This window comes from Grammomys surdaster, unplaced genomic scaffold (assembly GCF_004785775.1).
Source record: "Grammomys surdaster isolate TR1022 unplaced genomic scaffold, NIH_TR_1.0 125606, whole genome shotgun sequence".
Lineage (NCBI taxonomy): Eukaryota > Metazoa > Chordata > Mammalia > Rodentia > Muridae > Grammomys > Grammomys surdaster.
In genome coordinates this window covers 1,241,643-1,264,056 of record NW_021620449.1, presented here as the reverse complement: position 1 = coordinate 1,264,056, position 22,414 = coordinate 1,241,643, and the positions used below count along the sequence as shown (strand labels likewise).

General features: G+C 46.4%; 1 protein-coding gene across 1 annotated transcript in view; it reads left to right on the top strand.

Moving 5' to 3' along the window:
* The window catches only part of Dclk3 (doublecortin like kinase 3), a 51,420-nt gene that overhangs the window by 13,311 nt on the left and 15,695 nt on the right, over positions 1-22,414 (top strand). The window contains exon 2 of the mRNA XM_028787123.1: positions 14,610-16,447. Within this exon, the coding sequence (XP_028642956.1) occupies positions 14,610-16,447 (1,838 nt within the window). The remainder of the gene's footprint in view (positions 1-14,609; positions 16,448-22,414) is intronic.

Genomic DNA, 22,414 nt, shown 5'->3' with positions numbered 1-22,414 from the left:
CCAGCCCTCCAAGCCCCTCTTCTCACAGTTTTACACTGTTCCTTACATTGATCAAATACATTTCTTGTTAAAGCTATTACCAAGAATTTTCAAAAGTTGAAAACAATCCAGCTTATTGAAGTTTCTGTAGGAAAGCTGGTTTGTATACCAACTTTCCAAAATACATTAAAATTAATGTACAAGAAAAATGTTATTAAATATTTTTACCTTGCAGATGACCATTTTCAGGTTGTATTTTGCAGTAAAAACATATAAAATGATTTCATGATCTCAAGTTGTTTTTCCAGGTAGTTCAGAATAAATAAATAGGCATGTCCTAGAATTGAGGTGAATTTGTAGAGGAGAGAGGGAGCCAGGAGACCACAGAGGCTGTGAGCATCACAGGGTGCTGTTCTCATAGTCAGGCAGTTACGTGTGCCGTGAAGACAAACAGCTTGGATCCAGCATGCATTTCTCTTTGAAACGTAATCTCTCACATGTGTAAAATCCATCAGTGTCTGGTCAGAGAGAGACTCCAGTAGTCCACACATCAAAGGCTTCTTGAAGACAGTTGACAGTTGTCGGTAATAACACAGCCTGTGTAACAGCAGATGATGCCAGAGGTAACCACCCCCTCACTGATGCTAAAGACGGGCCTGGCAGGCCAGACTGGTTAACATAAAAGCAAGCGTAGGACACCATGCTCCAAGTCATGTTCTCAGCCTGTGCACAGGTTGAAAAAAAACAAAATGACAGGTTACACTTTAAAAATAAAGAGGAATCAGAAAGAAGTCGGTGTACAAGCATCAGCCTCCTTTATATTTTGGGACCTCGGAGTGACCTGCAGCTCCAGGGTTGCAGAGCCATGGGCATCTGACTTAAGAGAAAATTTCAGTTTGTGGGTGGAAGTGTGCTGTGCATTAGCCGTAGAAGCTCTTTTCTGCTTTTCCTTGAGCGTTCATTGGTTTATTAAGTTAGACATCAGTGGTTGGTTGTTTTATGCACGGACTGGACGGCTGAAGAGCTCTCCCTGTTCTTGAAGAGGGTGTTTTACAGAGATGTTGACACCGTGAAAGGCAGACATTTGCCACACTCGCAAGGAGGGAGTCTGGTAACTAGTTGATAGTCCCAGGATCCTATGTTCCCAGGCCTCTATGTAGGCTACGTCCTGTTTTCTAAACCATTTTGTCTGTTAAAGCCAAAAACAGCACGGCTGCTGGGTTCTCTCTCTGTTTAGTTATTTGTGCTTTCTTTGTCGCCAGTGCCAAGCAGTGAAGGATGTTGGTGGAGGTGCAGGGGGTGGGTATAGAAGCAGACTGAGTCTCCTCCCCTGAACCCCAGAATGCTGTCTGGGACAGTGTGTGGGTTTTTAAATGCTCTTAAGGAGTGAGGTAACAATTAGGGAGAAAAAGAAGTCTCAGCTGGTAAAGTGCTTGCCATGCATGAGGCTCTGAGTTTGGCTCTCCAGTTCCCATGTAAAAAGTCAAGCATAACAACACAGGTTATTAATCCCTGTGCTGGGGAGATGGACAGGCGGAAGACTGGGACCGGCTGGACAGCTAGTCTTACCGGTGAGTTCTAGGTACAGTGAGAGATGCTGTCCCTAAAAATAAAGTGCAGGGGCCACTGAGAAGTCTTGTCCTGGAGAGGCACTTTCATCTTGGGCCTGGTGGTTTACATTTGATCCCCCAGAATCCACAAGTGAAAGAGAGGGCCAACTTCACAACATTATCTGGCCTCCATACTTGCACTATGGCATGAGAATACACTTGTGTGTGAGCACACACACACACACACACACACACACAATCATGAGCAATGGACTTTTACTTGGAAGGATGGAATAGAACATTAAATATCTGTTCATTTTATAAGGAGAAAAGGAAAGTTTTGCACTTGTCTTATGTAACTATCAGAAACTTGGCCTTTCTGGCTTGTCTCCATCTGGATGTTGGCATTGAATTTCTTTAACCTACAATTAGTTACCTTCCTCTATAACCCAGCCAGTAACTGGCATTTCCTTTCTCATTTTAGCAATCTTTTTTTTATGAATGTTCTTCATTCTTTCCCTAATCTTGCCGTATCTGTTTTTAGTGTAATAGATTTAAAATTAGGTACCAAAGCCATCACCAATAATCACCGAGAACTAGCCACTCATTCACTCACATGTATTTATTGAGACTCTACTATGTGCCACCGTGTTAGATGCAGCAACATCATAGTAGCTGTGGTATTAGAGCTGGAAGGTCGTGGACAGAGGTCAAAGCATATCATTAACTCCTCTATTGGGACTGTGCAGAGGGTTGTACTGGGGTGGAAGATTGTGTCCTCAGTGGATGCCTCAGAGTAGGACATGGGGGTCTGTGGCAGATGTGAGCAAAGCAGAGGTGTATGAAGGGAGCCACTGGACAGCACTCCAGTGAGCTCCGGAGGCTCATTCACTTGTGTGTTTGTGCGTGTGTCTCTAGAGGGGCACACATGGATGTGAGGGTGGACATGTGTAGTCACATCTCAGCGAGAGTCTCTGGAGAACTCCAGGGCATGCCTGACACCTTGGAATGTTCACTTGGGGCAGCTAGCTGCCTTTCTGTCAGCCGTCAGTAGTAATGTAATGATGTAAATGTAGTGTCCGTGTGTGGGACCCATGAGGTGAGTGGAGCAAGTTCACGCAGCAGAAGATAATACTGCAGAGAACTGGGCGTGGATGGGTCCCCAAGGCCAATGCAGCGAGAGCAGTGGTTAGAGACAGCTGCCTGCTAGGTGTGGTGCCACTGGCACCAGCCAGAGGTGTGCTGTGCTGGACCTGCAGGAAGCTGACTGGGAAGCTTTAGATACCATGTGAGACAGAATAGCTGGGCGTGAAGGCCCACACCTGTGAAAGTAACTTTTATTCTCCTGTTGTAATTGTTGTCTCCAAGGCTTACTGCCTCAGTCAGCTAATCTAGGTCTAGTCCTGGAAGCTTCTAGCCTCCATATAATCTTATCTAGGCCTAGAATGTTTTCAGCTTCTGAGACTTGTTGCTGAATATGCTTACCTTCCCCCACCCCTTATTTTCTTTCTGAGTTCTGGCTGGCTGGTTCAATTCAGTTGTTCTGGCTCAAAACTCCTCTCCCCACTGACTGAGTGAAGCTGGCTTCTCTCTCTAGGCCTCTCCTGAAGTGCTCTGCTTGGCCTCACACTTACTCTGGCAATCTGTTCTAATCTTCTGGCTCCTTCTCATTCTCTGGCTCACTCTATCTTCACCTGTGTTTAACTTGTTCTCTCTTCAGTCTGTCTCTGTAAAACTCTCCTGGTAAAACTGCCTCTTCATCTCTTTGCACTGCCCCTCAAGTAGTTCCCCTCTCCTCTCTGTTCTCATGACAGTTGAGCATAACCTATTCTGTCAGATCTTTCTCTGCCACTCAGTTAGGCATCACTGTTAAACACGGAGGCTTCCTTCTTCAAACTAACTTTACCTTCCTTGTTTGGGATTAAAGGTCTGTGCTCAGGGCTGAGCCACACCATAGCTAGAAATAGGTATTTTCAGTGAATAACACAATTTCAGGGTTCACAGTGTGATCAAATATCCTATAATACCCAGCACTTGGGAGTCAGAAGCAAGAAGATCTTTCTGAGTTTGAGGCTTATCTGGTCTACATAGCAAGTTGCAGGATAGCCAGGACTACACGGAGAGACCTTGCCTGAAAAGAAGGAGGAAGAGGAAGAAAGGGAGAGCGGTGGGACAAAAAGTGACAAGTGCCCAGCACGTGACAGGTTGTTTTCATCATTACCACTTATGGCTTCTCTCACGTAATGCCCATTTGCTGCCAGCCTACCTCAGCCATGGCAACAGCTTGATATGCTTGGAATCCTCCCAAGCAAATCCATTTATTTAGTAGGCTCCACTGTTGCAAGGCATGTTTCTGCAAGGAGACAGTATTGCATGGTTTCCCCCCAAAATCTTACTCTTCACTCCCCAGGGAAGCCAGGAGCTGCCATGGGCAGCTGGAGGTTCTGAGGCCATCTGTGTTTGATGCCCTCAGAAAGTGGGGTGGGTTCTGTGGGGAGCTGCTCTTACGGGGAAGCCAGCCTGCCTCAGTTGCACTGTGGTCACAGTGTTCTGAGTGTTTCCCACACACAGCAGAGCTTATGGCTGGCACCTTGCTACCATATTTACAGGGTGTGGGAGGCACCACAGAGGGAGGATGCTGGACTCAGCCAGCAACTGTGATGATATCCTGGCCTCCACCTCTCTGAGTGGGTACTGGGATGGTTCCCAGAGCTCTGAGGACACCTGTGATGGCTTTTCAACAACACCTTTCCTTCTTCAATTTAGAAGAAAACCAAACCCAGTCTGAGTCTCGAGATGAAAAAAGTGGTTGCACCTTAATCTGCTCTATGCTCTATGCCAATATTCTTCTTCTTTTGCACACTTCCTTCACTTTAGAGAGGTTTTTAATTTTTTTTAAATTTTTATTTATTTACTTTTTTTAGATCACTCTGTCTGCAGGGACATCGGGGAAGCTCACCTATTTATTACTAGCTTCAGAAACACAGTATGACTGTATTTTATCTAGTGGGATGCCAGCTGGCTTCACAACTAGGGCAAGCTGTCTTGCTAGGTGTTAATGCCCACTGCTGGGTCTGGTGTCTGTTCTGTTTTCTCTGCAGACCCTAAAAGTTTGATTTATGTTGTGGTTACAAAGGACAAAATATGTCAGTGTTCTGTGCAAAAGAACTCAGGATCCAGGAAAAATTATTTTCGTGCCTATTGCTGACCCGTGTGGTAACTGCTGAGTGGTCCTTGCCTGTATATAGCTGCATATTTATTAGGGGTTGCTTGCCTATCGATAGGTGTTTTCATATACAGATGTTTGTATTCAGACAGCCTTTGCACTTGGCGCAGTCCTCCTGAGATTGGATTTGTGACTTTATTTTTGTTTACAAAGGATTTCTGTTTCAGCGCAAGCTGTTCTTGAGAGTTTTTATCGGAAAGTCAAGTAGCTCACATCAACCACCACGCTGATGAATATTTATGAGGAGTGTCTTGTCAGTCAGGTGTACCAAAGACTCAGATAACAGCACAGTGAAGTCAGACAGTATTTATCTTCCACGGAATTAATGTGTTTCATTTATATTATTTATGGGCAAAAAAAATCACTCAAAATATTTTCCTATTACTTATCTTACAGTCAATCCCACTATGTCTTTTATTCATTTCTCATGAATATGAATAATATTCATATTTTTAAAATATTTATTTTTAAATCATGTGTGTGTGTGTGCGCGCGTGCACACACACACACACGTGAGTGCAAGCCTCTGTAGGTGGAGGTCAGAAGAGGGCAATGGATCCCCTGCAACTGGAGTGAATCTTGTTCGTGAGCAGCAGATTGGGTGCTTGAATCTGACCTCTGGTCCTTTCCAAGTCTAGCAAGTGTCCTTAACCACTGAGCCATCTTTCCATCTCCCTAAAGTTGTATATTTTTGAAACACCCTTCTTAAAATCATTTTAATTGCTCAGAATTGGGGCTCACTGAAAGCGGTCTGACTAGGAAATCAATATCACTTAAAACTTAGAATTACTTTTTTGGGGGTGGGTAGGAGGACAAGGTTTTGAATTTAGAAAGTCAGAATGGCTTTCAACTCATGGCAATCCTCCTTCCCTGTTCTCTCCTGCATATGCAGGAGACTACCGGTGCACACCACCACACTCAACTTTTTAAAATGACCATTTAAGGAATTTGCAGGCTGTGTCACTCTTCTGTCCCCATGTAGTACCAGATGAGGGACTCTCATTTGTTCAGATACAGGACAAATGGGAAATTGTAGCTGCAGATGCTGACAGATGGTTCAGGTGTCTTTATGTCCGTCTAACTCCACCCAAACAGAATAGTGGAAATACACAAAGGAGCAAAGGGATGCATGTGAGTTCACTCTTTAAAAAGCGTGGTGCTGTGGATGGACTCCACAGCCATAGGCCTGTTAGGCAGGTGTTCACTGTGGAGTCCAGCAACCCAGAGCCCTGCCCTGGGAGTTTGCCTTTCTACTGCTCTCTCTAGCCTCACCTACAGGGAATGCATTTGTTATCTTTCTGTTGATGTCATAAAACATCTGACAAGAAGCAACTTTAGGAAGCAAAAGCTAGCATTGGCTCATGGCTTGAGCAGATACTATCCATTGTGGCAGAGAAGGCCTGGTGGCAGATGACTGCTTGGCAACAGGAGCGTGTGGCAAATGTGGCAGCCTCTTGCTTACATCTCAGCAGAACAGGAGTGGGGGGAAGGGCCTTTTGATCCACTTCCTCCAGTGGGGTTCACCTGCTAGAGGTCCTGCAATTTTCCCAAACAGAATCTGGCTGTAGATAAACAAAGGAATCCATGGGGCATTTCTCTCTTGTCTTTAAACCCTACAGAGGTATTGCTTGTGCCCTGAACTACTTTGCTGCCTGACCCTACCTGCCCTTGAGGGTTGAGAGTGAGTTGGTGCAGAGTCAGTGACACAGACTCAGGGAGCAGGTGAAAAACTGCAGCAAGCTCATCTGAGCCCTGCTGCAAGCTCCTTTAATACCCTCCACCCGTGTCCCCATTGGTCCTAAGAAAGCATCTCTTCTAAACAGCAGTTCCAGATTGGCTAGCATTGTCTACACCAGCAATCCTTGGTCTTTCAGGGAGTCCTCAATTAGGTTCTCCTACAGGAGATGCTTTTGCAGCTGCCCCTGGCGTTTACATAGAGGTGGCCCTGCAGTTCTTGCTACACGGAGGAAGTGTGTTAAAGCTCCATTTGGCTTGGTGTGTTTGAAGTGCTGTATGACACTGGCCAGTGGGTTGGGGATCTAGAGTCACTAGATGGGACCAATCTGTGGTGAATTCTTAGCATGTGGGTGGCTGGATGAGTGGGCAGCAGGTGAGGTGAGGGCTTCCAACAAGATCCATCAAAGAAACCCTCTTATCTAGCACTCAGCCCAAGGCAATGCTGCCGAAAACTTCCTCTGACAGAGCTCAGCTTAACAATTCAGGTCACAAGAGGTAGCAGGTGGGCCTGGAAACTGCACCCTTCTGTGATTTCACCGAGTGGGTGGCAGAGCCTTGGGGATGCACTTGTAGACGAACTGGGAGGAAGCATTAAACCCAGTGGCAGAAAGGAAAGGCCAGCTGTCCCCAGGGTGAGCTCCTGGAGGCTCAAAGCAGGCCAACCTCCTCGCATGTCCTAGAGAGAGACCATGTGAGGGCAGGGTGGATTGGCATGAAACGCTGGCGACAGGTCTGTTCAAGAAAAGAGTTCAGGCCACTTCAGAACCAATGAGAGGGAAGAGGAGCTGGAGCGTACATGCCAGGCAGTGGCTGGAATGCCCATCTGGAGGCAAGGGAGCTGGGGAGAAGCATTACCATTACAGCCAGCTCTGGGAGCAAGTGAGGCCATGTTAATATCAATGCCCAGTGCACTAGGTCCCGGCTGTCCTACTGCTCACCCAGACCTGCAATCTCAGTCCACAGAGCATTGGGCCCCTTAGGTATAATGTGGCTCTTCCTCTTCCCCCAGTTGCTATGCAACCTCTGTCCCCTCCCTCTGTTGTCCTCTGGCTTTCTCCATCTCCTCATAGGCTTCTGCTGAACCTGAGCAGGGCAGCAGGCAGGGTGGTTCTTCTCACTTATACCTGGTTGCCTGGGGCCCAGAGGTCACACATGGTTCCGAAATGTAGCCCCTCCCCTCTTTCCTTCTCCCTGTAGCTCAGAGGTTCTTGAACTAACTCTCTAGGACTGGTGAACAGGATCAAGCGAGTGTCAAGATGTTTGTTCCCTTTTCTTTCTCTTGCTGTGTACTGGAGGATGTCTCTAAGCTTTTGACTTCCAGCCCCTATTTCCCAAATGCTGGTTTTACAGATATGCACCCACACCCCTCATCCAGCATGTGCTGGGATAGAACCCAGGGTAGAATGGTAGAGAAGCATTTTCCCAGCTTAGCACTTTCCCCAATTTCTGTTCCCTCTTCAGGCGTTCAGTGGCTGTCTTCTCCCAGGATCTCAGGAGCCTGTGTGCAGTGGCACCTCCCCTGCTATTCCCCAGCCCTCTTGCTCTTCTGGCAGCTGGTGCCAATAGAGGCATCCACTCAGGTCTGCGCCTGCTCGCTGTTTCCCATGGAAGGGAGTCATGGACACCCTCACCACTGTTCTCCCTGCCATGTTTTTGTTTCTTACTATGAAATGAGACACTTCCAGACAAGCCACACTCCCAGGAGACGCTGGCTTTCAGAGTGTGGGACAGGGACCAGTAACATCAACTATGAGAAATGCAAATCCCAGGGCCCAACCCCCAGACGACTGACTGGACACCCAAGTATGTTTAACAAACTTTACTGTGTACTCTGACATTCAGGAAGGCCTGCACTACAGAATGCAGTAAATTGGAAATTAACCAGCAAGCTGCCGTCTTAACATTAACATAGGCACCGAGGGAGGCAGCAGGCAGAGCAGGGGGTTCAGAGCCTGCTTGTCTCGCCAGTTCTTTTGTTGTTGTTGTTCTAGGGTTGGTTCTTCTACACCTCTCCTTTCCCCTCCCCTCTCCTCCTTCCTCTCCCCCTTACTTCTCCCTCTCCCTTCCCTGACCCTTCCCCTTGCTGACTATGGTGGTGACTCCAGTTGAGACTCCTAGCCATGTGGCATATGGATCCTGAAGTGGCTGCTTCCTGTAGTCAGGCAGGACTCCCAGTGGAGGGACAAGTACAGTACCCCACCCCCAAAACCTTCCACCTAAAATGTGTCATGTCTGTAATATGGAACAGAGAGATCCTTTCCTTGAAGAAGGTCCCCAGGAATACTGGAGGCAATACAGGAGTCACACTAGTGATACCATCGCTGTCATGAACAGCTTAGGAAGACATATCTGCCAATGGTCAGACAGAACAGGCTAAGGACTGGCAGGTGCCACTCTCAGAGGCATAGAGGCACTTCTGTGCCTGGAGGCACCTAGGGAGAGGGTGACTAGATCAGCAGATAAAACCAATGCAAAATAGAAGCACTTCTAAGATAAGGTCAGACAAACAAATTTAATCTCCTTTTGAGTGTCTCTGTCAAGGTCATGATGTTAGTAAAGACTGAGGTGACAGCGTTCACTGAGGTGACAGTGTTCAGAGGAGCTTGATGTATCACCAGTGATGACAGCATAAAGCAACAGGGCACTTTCAGTTCCTTTCTTGTCAGTGCTTCCAGCTTCCATTATGTGAACGCTGGCTGGGCTTCCAATGCACAGCAGCATCTCTGCCATGTTCCCAGTTTTTAATTCATTTAGAAAACTCTCTTTGGGATGTTTGCATTATCAAACGGGGACTGCACAGATGTTTCTCTGGTCTCATAGCCACAAGTGATCAGAATGTGTTTGTTCCCAAATGGCGTCTGGAAAATGCCCAGAACAAACAACTCAGTGAAAAGGACAATTTCTCCCAGTCTCTCTCCACCCCTGCCTCCTGAGTGAATAGTCTCAGCACCGAATCTAGAGGCAACTGCGATACATCTGGGGGAATCACCAGGAACTGAAAGGCTGATAACACTGAAAATATTTCAAGGGGGAATTCCCTGCTAGGGAGAGCGAGTTAATGATGCCGTGTTAGATGCTGTAATTTTAAAATTTTTATGTATTTATTTTGTATTGGATGTTACAGGATATTTTAAGGCAACAATTTTCATTTTTTCCCCACATAGTCTTTAAAGGTTTCAGAAACAATCAGGCATTGCTTGTGTCCTGTAGCAGCTGGTTGTAATTCTCTTCTTAGTAAAACAAAGTAGAATTTTGTGTGTATGGTTGTCTTGTTTGCATGTGTGAATGAGACACTATCCTGTTCGGCAGTGTCTTACTTTACTGTCTATTGCGGTGATACACACCACGACCAAAAGCAACTTGGGGAGGGAAGGGTTTCTTTGGCTTACCTATCCTGAATCACAGTCTATCTTTGAGGGAAATTGGATCAGAAGTTCAAACAAGAGCAGAGGCAGGGACCATGGAAGGACGTTGTTGATTGGCTTGCTCCCAGGCTCACGGTTTGCTCTTTTTCTCCTACATCCCAGGCCCATCTGCAAGGGGTGGCACCTTCCGCAGTGGGCTTGGGCCCTCCCACATTAGTCAACAATCTAGAAAATGCCAGCAGATGTGCCTCTGGGCCAATCTGTTGGAGGCATTTCCTCAGTGAACTTTTCTCTTCCAAAATGACAAAGTGAGAGGCAGGAAGAGAAACAGAAACTCAGAAGGATGCTAGGATGTTCATTCCTGCATGCCCATAGCTAATGAGACTAAGGATTTAACGGCAGACTTCTGATTCTACATTCAGTATTTCAGCTGCAAGATGAAGTTTTCTCAAACTCTGAGCAAATGGACCACTCTGGCTTCGTTGTCCATTACACGCTTTCCTTGGTGGGTTTCCCCCTGGAAGACGATCTGTGTCTGTGATCACAAGTTCTTTTCCCTCCCGTTTCAACCCATTCAGTGGCTCCATCAATGATGATGCCTGGCACTCAAAACAGGGACACTGTTGTTTGTGGCAAAAAGCATGCAGCTGTTGATCTTGGTTATCAATCTAACAGGGTCCAGAATCACCTAGGAGACAAATCTATAAGCGTGTTCTCAAGGATGTTTCCAGGTCAGGATCGTTGAGATGAGACGATCCCTGTCATTGTGGGTGGCATTGTTCCTTGGGCTGCAGTTCTGGACTGAACGAAAAGAGCAAATTGAAACACCAGCCTTTTATCTCTCTCTGTTTCCTGACTGTGGATGGAAGGTTAATCAGCTTCCTGACCCTTCTGCTTCTGTGACTTTGTCCACTATAGTGGGCTGTATTCCTTGAGCCCACATAAACTTTTCCTCCCTTAAGTTGCTTCTGCCAAGTGTTCTGTCACAGTTACAAGAAAAGCAACAAATACAGTAACTAACACAGCTGCATTTTTCTTGGGGCTCCCTAGTTCCTTGATGTACCTAGGACTCTGTACGGCCATTGTTGCTAGGAGGGTAGGGGGCTGAGTTCTCTGTCTTCTTTCAGACTATGGAGCTTCCAATGATCTGGGTGTCTAGGTAGTGGACTGAGCAGAAAAGATGCTCTGTGGTGGAAATTGAACTCTTCTGTCTATATCTTCCATTCGACTGTGTCCCGGGTTGTCTCCTCAGCTCAGAGATAACAGTACCATCATCTTGTTCTCCTAACTTCTAGGGATCCATGAAAGCTTTGGGCAGAGTCTTCTGAAAATGTCTCAGTAGAGCTATCCTGACCCATCCATCCTCTCCTTTCCTCTGAGGTCTGGGTACCTCAGGGTCAAGCTGCTCATCAGAAGATCCATACCATGGCCTTTCAATGTTTGTGCTCATGAGGTTGCAGGTCCCATTATGGCTCACATCTTCCTAAGTTGCTCTCCAGTGTGGAGGGCATCCACTGCTTTACACCAGCGTGATGTACCATCTAAGACCTCTCTCTGGGGTCTTTCCAAGCCTCCTCCCATGATGGAAACCCACAGTCACCAGTGTGTTTGGTGTTTCTTTGCCTGACTGTCAGGACTCTTCTCTCTTCTGACTTGCATTAAAGGATGCTTCCCTTCCACAACCCATGGCTTTTGAAGGCAGGGCTAGGGATTTAGCTTCTCGAGGCTGCTGCAGAGCTTGCTATCTTCCCGCTTCCTGCTCTCCCCCAAGTGAGGCTTGTATCTTCCCTCGGTTTGACACTGTCATGTAGAGACCGATCATTTCTCCAAATAACTGGAATTTCTGCTCCACCTTGAGATTTGCGTTTATTTGTAGTAACCTCAAGACCACATGGACAAACTTTCCAACTCCATGGCAGGTCCTGGGCCCTTACTAGGGGACTCAACCCCACTAGTGCTAAAGGCTCAACTCAACTCCTGTCCATCGGTCGTTCCTGATGCTCTTTCTTCTGGTATTTGTGTCTGATTCATTTCTTGACATTTCCTAGGAGTGGTCTCTGGCCCCAGCCAATATTTGATGCTTTGGACTACCCTATCCTTTCTCTACCCTCACTTGGGAAAGCCCCTGTCTGTGATATTGGCTGAGACACCATTCTCCGTTCCTATACTTTGACTCTGAAACCAAGGTTTTGATAAGACTGAATCAAGGTCCTACCGTATACGAGGATCCTTAGTTTTTTTCCTCTTCACTCATCCTTCACACATATGTGTGCATTTCATGGCCCTCTTCCCTCATGACCTTCCTCAGATCCGTGATGCAGGCAGGTTAGATTAGTGTTCCTGCTGCCTACGACTGGGGCAGAGTGATTGTGAGAAGGTATAACAGATGTCCATAAATAAATCCCTTGACTGTAACTGTGGTTGTCAAACTCATAAACCCATGGCATGTGGGAAGCTCAGAGCCCGCTACGACTCTGTCATCTGAGTGACAATGTGCCTAGATAGAAATTGTCTCAGAACAGATTGTATGTTATAATTAAAAAACAAAACACATTCTGTGTGGCCATGAGGGCCAAGCTGTCCATCCCTGCACAAGTGGGGTTTCTGCTGTGGTTGATTCAAATACACTTTGAAGTAATCGCTTTGAAATTTTAAACAATATAATTGCTTAAAAATATTTTTGCCTTATTTTTAAAATATTTGTGTGTGTGCGTGTGGACCATGTGTAAGTCCAGTACCTCAGAGTTTAGAAGAAGGCACTGGATCCCCTGGAGCTGGAGTCACAGGTGGTTGTGAACTGCCTGACAGATGCTGGTTCTCTCTGCAAGACCAGTTTGTACTCTCAACCACTGGACTATCTCTCCTGCCCCATGCGTATAACCTTTTAAAACTAACATTATTGTTTTACTTTATGTGTAGGGGTTTATTTACTGCATGTAAATATGTGTACCATGTGTGTGTGTATGCCTGGTGGCGGAGGAGGCCAGGAAATCTGTTGGATCCTCTGGAACAATATGTCTGTGAGCTGCTCTGGAGATGCTGGGAATCAAGCACCTAGAGTCTTTTGGAAGGTCAGCCCGTGATCGTAACTGATTTTAACCACCTGCCATCTTTCTAACCATACTTTTTTTTTTTTTTTTGGACACAGGTCTCTATATGTATCCCTTAGCTGGCCTGGAGCTCACCATGTAGACCAGGCTGACTTTAGACTAGCAGAAATCCACCTGCCTCTGACTCCTGAGTGTTATGATTAAAGGTTATGCCTGGTGTGTTTATCTGTAACTGGGTCTCATTTTGTAGCCTGCTAGCCTGGAACCTATTGTATAGTTCAGCCTCTAGCCTCAAATTCATGGCAATTTTCCTACCTCAGATCCCCAGCAGCTTGTGTGACCATACCTAGTTTGTTCTCTCTCTCTCTCTTTCTCTCTCTCTCTCTCCCTCCCTCCCTCCCTCCCTCCCTCCCTCCCTCCCCCCTCCTTCTTCCTTCCTTCCTTCCTTCCTTCCTTCCTTCCTTCCTTCCTTCCTTCCTTCCTTCCTTCCTTTCTCTCTGTCTCTCTCTGACTCTGCCTCTCTTTCTTTCTTTCTTTCTTTCTTTCTTTCTTTCTTTCTTTCTTTCTTTCTTTCTCTCTGTCTCTCTCTGTCTCTGCCCCCTCTCTCTTTCTTCCTTCCTTTCTTCCTTTCTTTCTTTCTTTCTTTCTTTCTTTCTTTCTTTCTTTCTTTCTTTCTTCTTTTTGGTGCTGTGATAGAATCTAGGGCTTTGTACATTGTAACTATTGAACACACATTGTAAACACTGCGATGAATCTTATTTTAAATAAGGAAAGAAAAAAATCTTCTAGAGATGAGGTTTCTCTACTTAGATTAAAATCCTCAAGATCTTTACACCAACCTTTTATGCAAACTTTCAATTAGAGCTTAGCACCCTTCCCCCACCCCCCACTGGCCCAGCTGTGTTTCTGACGCCAGGCAAAGCTGTACACATAGACTTGTACCGTAACTGAATGAAATGATAACACACGACGACACTAAGATTATAGGGTATTTTGTTAAATGAACTATGACCACTTTCCTATTTACTCTTCAGAACCGGGAGGGAAATGTTACCTTCCTATTGTCATAGATTAAAAAAAAAGGAAGCACAAAAACTTTGCCTGAGTCTATAGCAATGTCACTCCAGGACACGGAAATCCTGGGCTGCCTCAACTGCTACCATCATCCCATCTCTCATAGAGCTTTCCTTGTAGGAGATGAAAGTCTAGCTAGGCAAAAAGATGGGGAAAGATCCACGACCCCTGAAGTTCTGAAATGTTTAGCTGCATGCTGCATCCTAGGCAGACAGTTCGGGGCTTTAACTTGTGTTCAGTGGGCCACGCCCTGACTCTAGGTTTCCCAGGTGTGGCCTGGCTCAGGGGAGGCCTCTCCAAAAGAGCCACCTTGGCCTTCAGTGACTGTAGAATATCTGTCTGTCTATCTGTCTATCATCTATCTATCTATCTATCTATCTATCTATCTATCTATCTATCCATCCATCTATCTGTCTATCTATCGATCTATTTTTCTATCATCTTATTTATTTATTTGTTTGTTTGTTTGTTTGTTGTGGCTGGGAAATGAAACCCCTATCTTCTTGTGTGTTGGTTAGCTGTTTTGTGATGGAGTTACACTTTCAGTCCCTCCTTCAGTCAATCCAGAAGTCCAAAGGATTCTCTAAGCCCACTTTGACTAACCTCCTTTGTCTTTTTCCTGTTGCAGGCCACAGAGGCCCATGTGACCATTCTCTAAAATGCTTAAGTTCAAAGATCTCTGAGAGAAAGCTGCCAGGCTCCTGGCTGCCTTCGGGACGAGGACCTCTGGAGAAGCCAGTCCTGGGGCCACGTGGTGCCGTCATGCCGATGTTTAGCCCTCAGAGTAGCCTCCACTCCTTCCGCGTGGAGCACAGCCCACTGAAGCCCAGGGTGGTGACGGTGGTGAAGCTGGGTGGGCAGCCCCTCCGTAAGGCCACCCTGCTCCTCAACAGGCGGTCAGTGCAGACCTTTGAGCAGCTCCTATCGGATATCTCCGAAGCCTTGGGCTTTCCACGATGGAAGAATGACCGTGTGCGAAAGCTGTTCACTCTCAAGGGCAGGGAGGTCAAGAGTGTGTCTGACTTCTTCCGGGAGGGTGATGCTTTCATAGCTATGGGCAAAGAGCCGCTGACATTGAAGAGTATCCAGTTGGCTATGGAGGAGCTGTATCCTAAGAACCGGGCTCTTGCTCTGACCCCTCACAGTAGAGTCCCCTCCCCAAGGCTGAGAAGCAGACCTCCCAGCAAGCTTCTGAAAGGAAGTCACCGCTGTGGGGAGGTAGGAAGCTCTAGTGAGGGGATGGGGAGCAAGGCAGTCACTAGGCAGCAGGGCAAGACTTCCACAGAGCTGGCCCCAGAAGACAAGGCGAGGGCCCAGAAGTGGGTAAGAGGGAAACAGGAGTCAGAACATGGTGGCTTGCCTTCACCTAGGGAAGCCATTCAAGAGGAGAATCATGCAAGTGGAGAGAAGCACCTGGGGTTGGAGATTGAAAAGACCTCTGGGGAGATTGTCAGATGTGAGAAGTGTAAGAGAGAAAGAGAGCTGCAGTTGGGCCTGCAGCGGGAGCAGTGCCCCCTGGGAACCAGTGAGTTGGACCTGGGGAGGGGTCAGAAGAGGGATTCCGAGAAGTTGGTGAGGACCAAGAGCTGCAGGAGGGCTTCTGAGGCAAAGTCTACAGATGGAGAGGAAGGGTGGAAGGGCGACAACCATCGGAGCAGCCCCAGGGATCCCCCTCAGGAACTGAGGAGGCCCAACAGCAACTCAGACAAGAAAGAGATCAGAGGCTCAGAAGGCCAGGAGAGTCATCCTCAGGGTGCAGCCAAGGCCCAGAAGGACCTTGTGGAAGGTCCACCAGCTGCAGAGGACGGTCCAGTGGACGTGAGGAGAGATGCCCGGCACACGTGCCAGAATAAGCATGCCGTCTGGCTCCTGAGAGAACAACAGGCAGAACCCCCACAGCTCCCCAGAACCCGAGGGGAGGAAAAGGAAGCAGAGCATGAGAAGAAGCCAGGTGGCTTAGGAGGAAAGAAGGTGCTGGAAAAGGAGTCTAAGGTGAAGCTGGATGAGACCAGGCCAGAGCGATCCAGTGGCCGGAAGCGGAGGCCCAGGTGCATCATCTCAGCGGATGTGGAGAAGCACTACGACATCGGTCGGGTCATTGGGGATGGGAACTTTGCCACCGTGAAGGAATGCAGGCACCGAGAGACCAAGCAGGTTTACGCCATGAAGATTATTGACAAGTCCCAGCTGAAGGGTAAAGAGGACATTGTCGACAGTGAGATTTTAATTATCCAGAGCCTCTCTCACCCCAACATAGTGAGACTGCATGAGGTGTATGAATCGGAGGCAGAGATCTACCTGATCATGGAGTACGTGCGAGGAGGGGACCTTTTCGACGCCATCATTGAAAATGTGAAGTTTCCGGAGCCCGATGCTGCAGTTATGATCACAGACTTGTGTAAGGCCCTCGTCCACATGCATGACAAGAAGATCGTCCACCGGGACCTGAAGCCAGAAAACCTCCTGGTAAGTATAGAATTTTGCTGTTACAAGAGGGGTCTATAAAATGTAGCATAAAGTGAATATCAACTGCTTCACACTGTGTACTGGCTGGTTTTGTGTGTCCACTTGACACAAGCTGGAGTTATCACAGAGAAAGAAGCCTCCCTTGAGGAAATGCCTCTATGAGATCCAACTGTAAGGTATTTTCTTAGTTAGTGATCAAGGATAGGAAGGCCCATTGTGGGTGGTGTCATCTCTGGGCTGGTAGTCTTGGGTTCTATAAGAAAGCAAGCTGAGCAAGCCAGAGGAAGCAATCCAGTAAGCAGGACCCTACATGGTTTCTGCATCAACTCCTGCCTCCAGGTTCTTACCCTGTGTGAGTTCCAGTCATGACTTTCTTTGGTGAGGAACAGCAATGTGGAAGTGTAAGCTGAATAAACCCTTTCCTCCCCAACTTACTTCTTGGTCATGATGTTTTGTGCAGGAATAGAAACCCTGACTAAGACACACTGTGTTACCTTTATGTTCGAGAATATTCCTTTATGTTACTTTAACATGCTTCTTTCTTTCTTTCTTTCTTTCTTTCTTTCTTTCTTTCTTTCTTTCTTTCTTTCTTTCTTTCTTTTTTTTTGGTTTTTTGAGACAGGGTTTCTCTGTGTAGCCCTGGCTGTCCTGGAACTCACTCTGTAGACCAGGCTAGCCTCGAACTCTCGAACTGAGAAATCCACCTGCCTCTGCCTCCCAAGTGCTGGGATTAAAGGCGTGCGCCACCACCGCCCGGCAACATGCTTATTTCAATACTTAAATAAATTCGGTTATGGTTCCTAAATTGCTGAATACATCTGTTTTGATTGTTACAGAAATATAAACCTTTTGATTTAAATAAGGAAGAAAATGTTTCCTCTTTCCTAGGAGATAAATATGTTTGCTTTGATGGTGACCATGTGACTTAATTTATTGAACATTTACTTATCCTCTAGCATAGACAGTGAGCATCTACTGGTGGCGGCGGCTTCTCCCTCAAGCTTTGCATTGATCATCTGACCCTTTCTGTGTCCTCTTTTAGGACAATGCTATGCCAATAAGTTCCCAGCTTGCAGAGCTGTAGAGAAATGTGTGTGGATCACAGGAGGCTGGTGGAGAAGTGTCCTGGTTTCTGTTGCTGTAATGAAACACCAGGATAAAAAGCAAATGTGAGAGAAAAGTACTCCTTTGGCTCACACTTCCACATCACTGTTCATTGAAGGAAATCATGACAAGCACTCAGACAGAGCAGGCACTCACACAGGGCAGGAACCTGGAGGCAGGAGCTGATGCAGAGGCCATGGAGGGATGCTGCTTACTGGCTTGCTTCCCCTGGCTTGCTTATCTTGCTTTCTTATAGAACCCAAGACCTCCAGCCCAGGGATGGTCCCACCCACAATGGGATAGGCCCTTCCCCAGCAATCACTAATTAAGTAAATGCCCTTTAGGCTTGCCTACCACCTGATCTTATGGAGGTATGGCTCCCTCCTCTCAGATGACTTTAGTTGTGTCAAGTTGACATAAAACTATCTAGCATAGGAAGTCAGGTCCCCCAAATTTGCTTCCTGGTTTTCTTGGTTTCTTTCTTTTGATTAAGGTCTTACCCTTTCTGGACCTTATTGTTGAATGACTTTTCTTAGTGAGACAGGAACAAAATCCTATGCAGTCCAGACAGGACACAGATGACAGACAAAGTAATGATGCCAACCATGTTTAGCTTAGTGAACCAATGGTTTGATTAGAGTTACTTAGGGGAGTGGGGTGTGGATAACTCAAGGTAGCTGCTTCACTGTTCACCCCCTGCATCAGTGCTGATGATCCACCCAAGCTGTATCCCTGGACCTCTCTGCTTGGCCTGCAGGCAGCCTCACTGAGTCTCTTCTTACAGCAGTTGTTTGCTGTCTTTATATAACCTTGGGGGAAGGATTCTCAGGAACTTGATAGCAAGCATCATGGGCCCTAAGAGCTTTCCTCTTTGACCTCTGAAAGAATGAAGGCTTTGCTTAGAAGCAAATAGCCACATAACATATAGTTTCTTGACTCATTTTATTTAAAAATCTTTATTGGTGCTGGGGAGATGGCTCAGTGATTAAAGGTGCTTGCTGCTAGAGGACTTGAGGTTAGTACCCAGTCCCCATGATTGGCATCTTGCAACTGCCTATAGCTGCAGCTCCAGAGCATCCAACATTCCTTTTCTAACATCCCCAGGCATCTGAACACATGTACGCATGCACAAACAGATAATACATATACACATGATTAAACAACCAAATACATCCTTAGATGATGATGATGATGATGATGATGAAGAGAGAGAGAGAGAAAGAGAGAGAGAGAGAGAGAGAGAGAGAGAGAAGGAGGGAGGCATGGAGCATGTCTCTGTGTGTGTGTGAAAGAGAGATGTGGGCATGGAGCATATCTCTCTCTCTCTCTCTCTCTCTCTCTCTCTCTCTCTCTCTCTCTGTGTGTGTGTGTGTGTGTGTGTGTGTATGTGTGTGTGTGTGAGTGATGTGGGCATGGAGTATGTCTGCAGTAGCATCACGTATAGAGGTCATAGCTTTGTGGAATCAGATCTCACTTTCTACCTTTACTTGATTTCTAGGAATGAAACTAAGATGTCTAGGTTAGTCTGGCCAGGATCTTCACTCAATGAACCATCTTAGTCCTAATTTCCTGATTTAATAAGAATAGAACACTAGCAGTAGTACCTTGGATAGCTAGGCTAGAATAGACATGAGAAAAAGCAGCAGCCCCCTGACATGTAGAAGCCAGCACATTAGTCCCAGTTGGTTATGGTATGCTCCTGCTCAACATAAAAATGTCACAGGATGTCTGCCTACTTCCTGTAGGGCCACTGTGTCTTGGGTAGATCAAGGAAAAAAAAATAGCCTCTTTGTAATAATGTCAGGATGCATTAAGTTGTGAATGTGGTCATATGTCCTCATGACAACTGTCAGAGACTGTTGCCTCCTTCTCCTGCCTGCACATAGGAACAAGACACCCAATCAGACAGTCAGATGTGGTGCTACATGCCTGTAACCCAGCACTTGGGAGGTGGAGGCAGGAGGATCAGGACATGAGGATCATCCTTGGCTATCTCTAGTGCAGGAGCAGTCTTCTAAAGGCCCTGTCTCAACAGACACACCACGGAAACCATGGAACTACTCCTACCTCCCCACCTCTCCTCAAACTGTCCCCAATTCAGTCTTCCAAATCTACCAATCTGCTGAGAGTTTTGGGTGCTCTCTGAGTTAGACAAAGATCCCAGCTGAGTGTGTTCTCTCTTATTGCAGCAAGGAACCCAGCGTGTCTTATAAGTACATTCCCGGGAGTCTTGGTCACACAACAAATCTCACACTGTCACCATCTGGCATCTCTGTCTTGTTTTCTTCTTCATAGCTGGGATCGCCATCTGACACATTCAAATCATCACCTGGCACATTCTATTTCTTATTTTTAAGGAAAATTATTGGGGGCTGGAGAAATGGCTCAGTGTTTAATGGTACTGGTGTTCCTTCAGAGGATCTGGGTTTGATTCCAACATGGTGGCTTCTAACTATCTGTAACTTCAATTCCAGGGGATCCAATGTCCTCTTCTGGCCTCCTTGTGCACCAGGCATCCACATGGTGCACAGATAAACACGCAGACAAAATACCCATACACATAAATAAGTAAATTATTAAAAATGATTTACAAATGAATCTCAGCTTTATTTATGTGTTGTACATGGAGGGAGACAGGTGGTTATGAGCACACCACATTTCAAGGGGGAACAACTTGGAGGATTATCTCTTTCTCTCTGTCATACGTGTCCTGAAGAAGGAATTCAGGTCGTCAGGCTTAGTGGCAAGTATTTTTTACCCAACTGAGCCGTCTCACTAGCTGTGATAGAACAGCATGGTCAAAAGCAAACTAGGGAGGAGAGAGTTTATTTGGCTTACAAATCCTGGGTTTGAAGGAGCCAAGGTGAGAACTCAAGGCAGGAGCCTGGAGCAAAGACCACGAAGAGGTGCTGCTTCCTGGCTTCTTCTCCCTTGGTTTCTCAGCCTGCTTTCTTGTACAACACAGAACTACCTGCCCAGGAGTGGCTCCTCTCACAGTGCCCTAAGCCCTTGTACTTCAGACATTAATCAAGAAAATGCCCTATAGATTTGTCCTCAGATAACCCAATGGTGACATCATTTTCTCAGTTGAGGTTCTTTCCCCAGATAACTTTAGGGTCTCTAGGTTTTTTTTTTTGTTGTTGTTTTTTGTTTTTGTTTTTTTGTCAAGTCAACAAAACTGAGCAGTACACAGTTCAATATTCAAATTAAAAATATTTATCATCATTATCATTGTTATGTGTGTGCTGTGCATGTGTGTATGTGCTGTGCATGTGTGTGACTGCAGGTGTGCACATGGAGGACAGATGCACACATGGAGGTCAGAGGATAACTTTCTGGCATTGGTTCTCTCCTTCCATCTTGTTAGAGAGTCTTCCTTGTTACTGCTTCTGTGCCCTGCAAGGCAGCTGCTCCTGAAGCTTCTGGACATTTCCCCATCTCTGTCCCTACCCTCTTGTAGGAATGCTGGTATTCCACATGTCTGCACCTGCATCTGGCTTTATATATTGTTTCCAAAGATTTAACTACACCGTCAGGCTTGCACAAGTCTCTTTACACACTGAGCTGTCTTCCACGGCTCTACACTTCCTTCTATTTCCTCCTTCTCCCCCTGGAAAGAGGTCCATGAAAGCAGGCACCATTTTATTCAGGCTCTACCAAGAAACTGAGAAAAGCTTTGTCACACACGGCCAACAGCTAACAGACATTAGTTGGATGCCATCATTCCGTGCTGCCTGGGAAACAGCAAACACTCCACTGGTTGCTGATATCATCAAGACCGGCATATTGAAAGAACCATGGTGCCCAGTCATTTATCATGAAGGGCCACTCAGACAAAGCAATAGTGAATGAGACAGTTATGCCAATAAGTCACATTTATTTTTCTTTTGGACGGGGCAAAGAGGTCAGGAATTTAGTGTGTTCTGTTTAATTCTCCAGGCTGCAGAGCTGTGTCTGTGAACTGTCCCCACGAGCAGCCTAAAGGCAGACGGGGTCAAGCTAATTTTCCTGTGAAACAAGGTTTATGTTGACCATTAACTCAGGGACTCCTGTTTTTGCCAACTTTAATAGAATTGCAAGAATAATTTGGCTGTCTGCCTGAATGGTCCAAATTAGCCTCCAATAAGACTCTTGGGGAAATTAAATTTTTATATTTGCTGGAGTCCTTATGCCTTCTCTATTGCTTTAAAAAATTCTTTATTATTATTATTATCACATTTTTTGGCTAATATATTCACTGATATATCCCAGACTTGCCTCAGTTTGCTGTGTAGCCCGAGGATGCCCTTGAACATCTGATTGTCTCACCTCCGTCTCGCTCATGCTGGGGTTACAGGCATGTGCCACACCTGGTTTATGGGAATGAACGCAGGATTTCAGTATGCTAGACAGGCATGCTACAAACTGAGTTACAACCCCCATTGTTCAGTCTTTTTGTTGTTTCTATCTTCTGAACAGAGCCATTTTCTCCATTTGACGTCCAGACTCTCAACAGAGTCTTTGTTCTTTCCTTTGTTGTTTTTACTGAGCCCTTTAAGCAGAAGAGATTCTTCTGAGAGCTCAGGGTAGGTCCTGTGAGCTGGGCATTTCCTACACACACCAGCCAATGCATTCCACTAGTTACCCACGCCCACAGTTTCCACATGTGAGATCAGGTGTTCTCTGGGACTATTTTCACTTGGGGACAGTTGGCTTACCTTGTATTTTCTGGCCAGGACACAGTCCTGGAATCAGTCTGTGGCTCAACTTGTTCTCACTGTGTGACAGATGCACTTGGCAGCCGTGTGTCACGGGAGAGTGAGCTCCATGGCTGGTTGGGCATGAGAAGATGCTCTAGGCAGCAGGGACTGTAAGGATGATCTG